Raw genomic sequence first — 7,762 nt, forward strand, 5'->3', positions numbered from 1 at the left:
AGGCAAAGAGGAATTACGTAACAAACCACAACAATCGTAACAAATTTAATGATGACAAACACATGCAAGGGAACCCTTCAAGGCAGTACATTATAAAGGCAGCATACACACTAAACAACCGTTCACAATGCCCGACTTTTGCATTGCAGCTGCTGCAATGGACAGCTACTACGGCCGAGCCTCTACACTCCTGGTTCGCCAAGACGGCATCTTTTCCACTGCTCGCCCTCTCACATTACTGCATGACACCATGCCACCACAACTCTAGTTAATTAACAAAAGTACAATGCAAAACAGTTTACCTTTAACCTTTGCAAAGGCTGCTCACCAATTAAATTAAAAATACTAATTTTCTGTCTAGATGGTCTATGTAGGCAAAAAATTTCTATCAGTTTTCTATGCAAAAAAAATATAAAATTGAAAACCGATTCTGAGGAAAGGCAATGGCGCAGTATCTGCCTCACATCTTGGTGTTCACCCAAACCGTGCCATAAAGGAAGGGATAAAGGAGGAAGTGAAAGAAGAAAGAAAGAAAAGGTGCCATAGTAGAGGGCTCCCGAACAATTTTGACCACCTGGGAGACTTTAACGTGCACTGACATCCCATAGCACACAGGCGCCTTTTTGCATTTCACCGCCATAAAACGCAGCCACCATGGTCAGGTTCGAACCCGGGTACTTCGGCTCAGTAGCCGGGCGCCCTAACCACTGAGCCACAACGGCACCAATCGGTAATTTCGACACGTGTGTACACTGTTGAGTACAAAGAGTTAAAGGTTGAAAATGGTACCACTGACATCCCCAAGATTTGTCAAGCAACTCTCAGAACGACGCAATAACTTTTTATCGAAGATGCACAGGATGTCAGAGACAAAAAACAAATTACACTATTACTCCCTGTAACGCCTGTCTACTTGTGCTTGTTCATTTATTTTTTGCTCCTGCTATGGGGTCATTACACACACAATGGACATAAGATATGGTGGTAACAGTCAGTGATAATTTTTGATGGCCAATTTCAATTGGTGATCGCCCACCAACAAGGCGATATGGACGGGAAGGTTGTCCTAGTCTTTGTGTGTACTTAGAAAAAAACTGTGGGGATGCTGAAGTCACCTTAAAAGTGGAATGCGATAACATTAGACCTCACATTTGTTGCAGCTTCGGTTGCAACTTTTGTGTGTGCTCCTACAACTAGCAATAGTCGCTCCATCAACCACCATATTCGAACTGCTAGTTGCAATAGCACATATCCACAATGCTTTGACAGTGCAAACATCTGCATATATCATTTTTTTTCTGATCTCTGATTTCGATTTTCTATCTGGGTCGCTGCGTAGAACTAGGTTGCTCACAATGTGGCGAGCAGGTTATGATGACAATCATGACATCACAAAGTTATGTGAGCTCTCTCTCAACAAAGTTATGTGACCTCTTTGCAAAAGTGGGCAGGCTGCTCACAGTTTGGCGGCCAAGTTGCCACCTGCCATGGTTGAGCACACTGTGATGACATCACAAGGTCACGTGACCTCTCTAGACTAATCAGCAAATTTTGTGACACTGGACATTGACGGATTTTTGTGCTGACAATTTTAATGCTGTCGCATTAAAACGGCTTCTGAAATGCTGCTGTATGGGAAATATGCTGAAGAATGTGAACCTGATGTGCTATAAGGATATGTATAAAGATGCACAAGTATGCATGACTATGCTGAAAGGTGACGGAAGCCAACAGTCACCAAAACCAAGGAGCATAGGGGATGTTATTTTTTTTTAATTTGTGGTGTTTGTCAATAGGGCAATAATTTAAGGTTAATGGATTATAAAGCAGAAAAAGAAAAAACAACCATGTGCTACAGGTGGGATCCGAACCCATGACCTCCAAATTTCGCGTCCAGTGCTCTACCAACTGAGCTATGGTGACAGCTGTCCAATCATCTGCTCTTGGGGACATTCATGTGCAGTGTAACCCAACCTTGAGAGAGTTTACCAACGCCATGTTCTTTAGCTACTGAGCAGCTAAATATCCTTGAAAGTGGAAGATTGGACAGCTGTCGCCGTAGCGCAGTTGGTAGAGCACCGGACGCGAAATTCGAGGTTGTGGGTTCAGATCCTGCCAGCGGCATGCAGTTTTTCTGCTACTTTATAATCAAGTATCTTTAAATAATTGCCCTATTATTCTTCCATTGATGAACACTATCAATTGAAAAAAAAAAAACCTCCCCTATGTTTCTTGGTTATGGTGACTGTTGGCTTCCGTCATGTACGTCATGCTAAAATATATGCTACCCAGCTCACTGTTTTCGGAGATATTATTTACTGCATTTGTTAGCTAGCATAAAAAAAAAGCAGCCAAGTCATCACATAAAGGGTACTGAATTCGTCTCAGACAAATAAATAACCACTAGGCGTAGCACTCTCCAAACAAGCTGCAAGTTTGCTATGTACCCAAGGGCCAACAGGTTCATATGCTAAGTAGGCCCCACTGTATACAATGTGGAGTCACAAGAAAGGTGCAGAAACGCTATGAGCAAGGCAAAATAAGTCAGTGCCACGAGAACAGGAAGCAACAAAGTATTAGACATGGCTTAGTCGACAGCAACAAGTACGCAGATATGTCTCCATTGTCAAAGAGCACGGAATCAGTGCCGGACATGCCACGATTGACTTGTGATGTTTAAATAAAAACTTTTTTTTGAAAATCAGAGCTGAAACCACTTTGAAAAAAAAAAAAAATCTTAAAAGCAAAAATGCGTATAATGTGCTCAGGCAATCGATACTATGCTTTGTCAACAGCTGTAAAACTACCAAAAAAGCAAGTAAAAAATGACAGCTGACATTATAACACCTGTACTTCTTTTAGACACACTGCATTGCATTAGAATGAGGAGCCTGCCAGGTGGATTCAGTTAAAAACCTTAAGCAATTTTAAAGGTTCAATAATTCTTGGCCGTGCTATGCAATCTCATGTCAGAGGAATCTGTGTTCAGCTCAAACTTATTATTATACTGCCACTGCATTTTGCTGCAAAAATACATTTTCACTGCAAGTCTTAAAACCGGACTGCCCATCACCCAGTCAGGACAAACCATGGGGCCAATATCCATAGGAAGTAGTAAGTGGTTTTATTTGAAATAATAAACAAGGAAGGAAAAGATATTTGCTAGCCCCGGCATCTGCCATCGATACCGAAGCACCTGAGCTGGGGCAGCGTAAGTGAAGGATAGCAGGCAGAATGCAGAAATGAAATGAAAGAGGTGAGGGGACAGGAATAAAGGATAGGGGGAGAGGTAATGCATATAAAACCATTTACATAATAATAAATATATACAGGTTGTACGCGTGATATATTCATGAAAATGGGATAAAAATACACACACACAACACTATGTACACTAAAGCCGGAGGATATGCGAGCAAAATAGGTAAGCTTCCATGTCACTGCTACAAAATGAAAAAGTCCTGCAAACCGTCATTTATGTCGGTATTATTCTGATGAAATAACGAGCCCATGCTTCCACTGTATGGCCTGTTTCATCACTTTCCTGAAAACCAATACACAATTTGACAATAGAGGAGCAACATTGTAGACCATACAGACTGGCATAAAGTAATCAAAAATGAGCCAAGCAAAATCGTATCCACTATAGTTGTTTTGTTGTCAGAATACATGATGCTGTAGTTGACGTGGATGAAAAATGGTTTGTCATATGAAAGGCAGACAAAACAGAGACATGCATGTATGCAATGCTGTGTAGTTAATATCTGCATGCATCCACTATAGCTGTGAGGCTGAATTCTACAGCTACAGAGTTGCATTAGCCATGCTTCTGAGTAGAAAACACTACGTTCTAGATTGCATCTGTACGTCATGTACAGATGCAATCTCTCTTTAAACATGCCAGTAGCCAAGAGCTCTTTAAACATGCCAGTAGCATGACTTTCTATACGTTTAGTGCTCCGAGAGAGAGAGAGAGAATACTGACTGAAAAAAAAAAAAAACGAGTGTTTTGAATTTTCTATGCCACCTGTTGACATGTCAACCGAACTGTTTGAAAGAAGCAAGGTGCTCACTCTCTGTCCTCACTGGATATCACAGGTGGTGGGTAAGTGACAATACCTTGACCACAGTGCTGAAGCAGACCACTACAAAGCAAACAGAAGCAACATCCGGTAGTCCGCTAGGTTCATGAGACAATGCTTGGTAGAAAATAAAACCACACAGATATGCAGGCTTTGCAGACAAAATTCAGCACATGGTGTGTAAATATTGGATTCTTTGTAGCGCAGTGCATCATTTGAGTGCTCTACACATAATTGATAAGTGCTGTACATAGGCTACTTTCTGAAAACTGGCTCCCGAAAGTAGCTGGATCTAAGCCAAGTCTGGCTACAGGATTGAATAAAGAACTCTGCAGTTTCCCAACTTGCCTCTGCAGGCAGTCACGGAGAAATTCGTAGTCATGTGCAACACGGTGCATGAGCAGGTTGATGTCCTCTTGCAGTGCCTTCACTTGTTTGAGGGCTTCACGTGGGACGGGCGACGGCAGCAGGCAGAATGGCAAAAAAGTGTAGCTATCTGGCTCATGCGACTTAGACTTCATGCACATACCTGAAGGCAGAAAGAAATGAAAGGTCTAAGTCTAATGCTCGGAGCAGAATGCCACAGGGTAAAAACAAAAAGAATTAAGAGCAAGGCATCAGCAGGAAGGTACACATGCATAAGCTTCCAATGCCAAACACAACAAGAAAATAAAAAATCTGCAACATCTTCCCTCAATTAAATGCACACATAACTCAACATGGTACAACTAAGTCATCGTGGAATCCGCAGAGCTTACAGACGAAGGCACAAAGACGAGAATGATACACACACTGCCTTTTTGGCACGAAGGCATGTCTTTGTGCTTGTGTCTGCAAGTGCTGTGGATTCCATGATAACTGAAAGAAACCTAAAGCCCAGCAATAAACCGTCTGCAAATAAGCACTAATATCGTTCTCTATATTTCAGACCAGTAGTCCTCACCCCACTAAAGCTCTGCAAATTCAGAGGGCAAGAAACAGCTCTCCATCGTAACTGTCTGGGCATCAGGAGAGATACAGAATACATGTATGCACAAGTGTATTGCCAGGACCTGCAGCTATCTCCCAATATCCTTCTGTTTCCTCCTGATTTGATTGGTTTCAGTTGGACTTGGTAAAGCCCACACGGACCCTAGCGGAAAGGTGCTCCTTTTCACGATGCCCTAGTGCTGGCCTCCAATAGGGCTATGTTCCACCTCATCCATCACGTCTGTGAGTTTCTGCTACTCTTGAGCTGTCTACCGTGCCACTGCCAATAACAGTGCCCGAGTAAGCAATAGTGGTGATTTGTTCATGAGAAAAGTCTTCTAAAAGAATCTCGGTATATGTATGCCACCTATGCGAGGCACAGGTTTAAGTGCTAAATCCCGTTACATGGAGTGTATGATCAGATGGGAAACCATTGGATCAGCACTTGAAACATAGGTGTAATTCCGTTTTCCAGTTGTGATTTTAACATTATATTGAAGTTTAGCACACAGCATTAACATTATGCTTATACAAGATGTTAAGCAATGTTTAGGCCGCCACATATAAAATTGTATTTGTTAACTTGCTGCATTACCACTGTAAAGTAAAATATGTAATGTCTCAGGAACTTATAAAATAATTTTGCAACATAATTTTAATGCTTGGGGCTACGTGGTCGTCTCTGTACATAATGCACCCAAGAAACTAAATTGTTTTCTGAACAAGGTAAACGAATGCCCACGCGGGACACGACACCCGATCATGCTGCCCGACTGGAATCTGCAACAAGCGCTGCAATCCACAATCGAGCAGAGCCTACCACATGCTTATCACTTACCAACTTCAAGTGCCTTTTCGTATCTTCAGTAGACACAGGCTAGCAAGCTTTTCGACTACGGTCACACAAACGAGCTAAGTAGAGGTATCTCTCATTCACTACACAACGGCTGTTTGCGGGCGCGACAACACAACTCTTGAACACAGGTAAAACAACGGCACACAAAATTTTATGCTAGAGGTGAGAAGCATGAATCAAGTAAGTACACAAAGGTGTCGATCAAGATAGCTGACGCGACTGAAATAGAAGTTCACTCGGGCGATAAGCAATGCTAGCCTATCCATGCATGCCGGAGCTAAAAGCACATAATCAGACGTGCAATGACCAACACTGATATTGTGCGAACATTTAGACGATATTTATTGGTGCTGGTACACGAGAAAGTAAATGCAGCGTGTCTCAAATAACGGCAACATTCTTGGGGCTTGCTTATTTGTGATCACCATGGCAACGAAATGAGAGTAACCAGCATTACATGGAACACTGAACTGTTAAACTTACCTGTTTTGTTTGATCCAGGCTGTGTCATATGGTGGGTTGGAGCGTATAACAAGGAATGCTTGAAGCGTTTCCGAATAAAAGTTGGAACACTGCACTCTGTGTGTACGTGTTTTCTGTCTCTGTCCCCGTTCTTTCGCGCAGTTTAATAATGAACGAGCATTACATGGTTTTCTGCCGATCTGATCAGGGGCCGGGCTAAGCAGCTCAACGAACGAACGCATCCGCTAAGACCAGCCGCTGCTGTTCACCACATTCTTAGACAGGAAACTTACCTTATCCATGGGGACATTAGAAGCGAAACTGTTCGCCGACATTCAGCAGTCCTTACCGTGGGATATTGCATATTCCTTCGCGTCGTGTACCGCATGATTCCGGACGTTTTCATCCTGCAATGCTGCACGGCAAGCCTCCAAAAGATCCATGCTGTTTTAAAGTGCGCCTTGTATGTGCAGGTTAAGCTACAGGTACGTACGTCTAACAGGACGCGAGGTAGTACTGCACATACGTTCGATTAACTCACATCACACCTGCACCTGCCTCTTTCTGCCGCCGCCGCTTTTGCCTCGGAAGCACGTGACCCTGAAAAAAAAAGAACAAAAAAGTGTTAGCGCAGTTTCGGTTTCGAAAAGTAACACACTTCTGACGTTCCTTCCTTGCAGTGAAGCAGAATCCGCTGGTGATGGTTTTTTTTTTTCTGCTGTTTTGGTGCCATATCAGAGCTGTTATTCCCACCTGCCCCCGTAAACGTGAGGAGGCATCAAGAGAACCGCAACAGAATTGTTAGCTCCGGCACAGCGCGTGCGCTGTGGAAATTGCAGTTTTTCTTCTTTTCCTCTTTCTTCCTGCCTTTTGCTATTTACTCGTGCCTCATTCTGCTCCAGTCCCGGGCGTTTTCTAATTCTCTCTTTTTTCCTGCGGCGTCTGACCCAGAAAAGCACGTCAGCTACGGTTTCTATTTTATCTGCTCAGTGCTCAGCATATCTCATATAGCCGGGGCTCTTAGGTCATATAGTTAGGAATGAATGAGTAAACATTTATTGGCAGAAATGATGGTTCGAGCTGTTCCTACAACAGGCACGACGGGCGCTCCTCTAAAGCGCAGAGAGCTGGTCCGTCGTAGTGTGAAGACGTAGCCACAAAAGAGAGGAGGATATGGAGAGGCCTTAGCTAGTCTAGAGGGTGTTGCCTAAACTCCCTGTGTCTATTAAAATTTTCACCATCTGCACTGGGGAAAAGGGGTGAGGGGATAAAAATGAAAGAGAATGGAGAGTCAGTACGCAAAGTCAACGTTCGTCAAAGTCACAGCCTATCGCGTAGGCCAAAAGTTCGCAAGAAGCGGAGCAGTGCTTTGGAGGCCTTCACCGCCGACGAT

General features: G+C 43.3%; 1 protein-coding gene across 4 annotated transcripts in view; it reads right to left on the reverse strand.

Annotated features, from left to right (window-relative positions):
- Positions 1-6,963, reverse strand: part of LOC144124611 (glutathione synthetase-like) — a 47,194-nt gene extending 40,231 nt beyond the window's left edge. Inside the window, exons 1-2 of one of the 4 annotated variants that reach the window (XM_077657403.1) lie at positions 6,391-6,963; positions 4,431-4,611 (exon numbers count right to left, since the gene is read on the reverse strand). In XM_077657403.1, coding sequence (XP_077513529.1) covers positions 4,431-4,611; positions 6,391-6,418 — 209 coding nt within the window. In that variant the 5' untranslated portion in view covers positions 6,419-6,963. Of the gene's footprint in view, positions 1-4,430; positions 4,612-5,889; positions 6,026-6,390 lie in introns of those variants that run through there. The other 3 variants (XM_077657402.1, XM_077657405.1, XM_077657404.1) reach the window with 3 other exon arrangements.
- Between the last annotated feature and the right edge of the window lie 799 nt (positions 6,964-7,762).

The sequence above is a fragment of the Amblyomma americanum genome, chromosome 3 (genome assembly GCF_052857255.1).
Source record: "Amblyomma americanum isolate KBUSLIRL-KWMA chromosome 3, ASM5285725v1, whole genome shotgun sequence".
Lineage (NCBI taxonomy): Eukaryota > Metazoa > Arthropoda > Arachnida > Ixodida > Ixodidae > Amblyomma > Amblyomma americanum.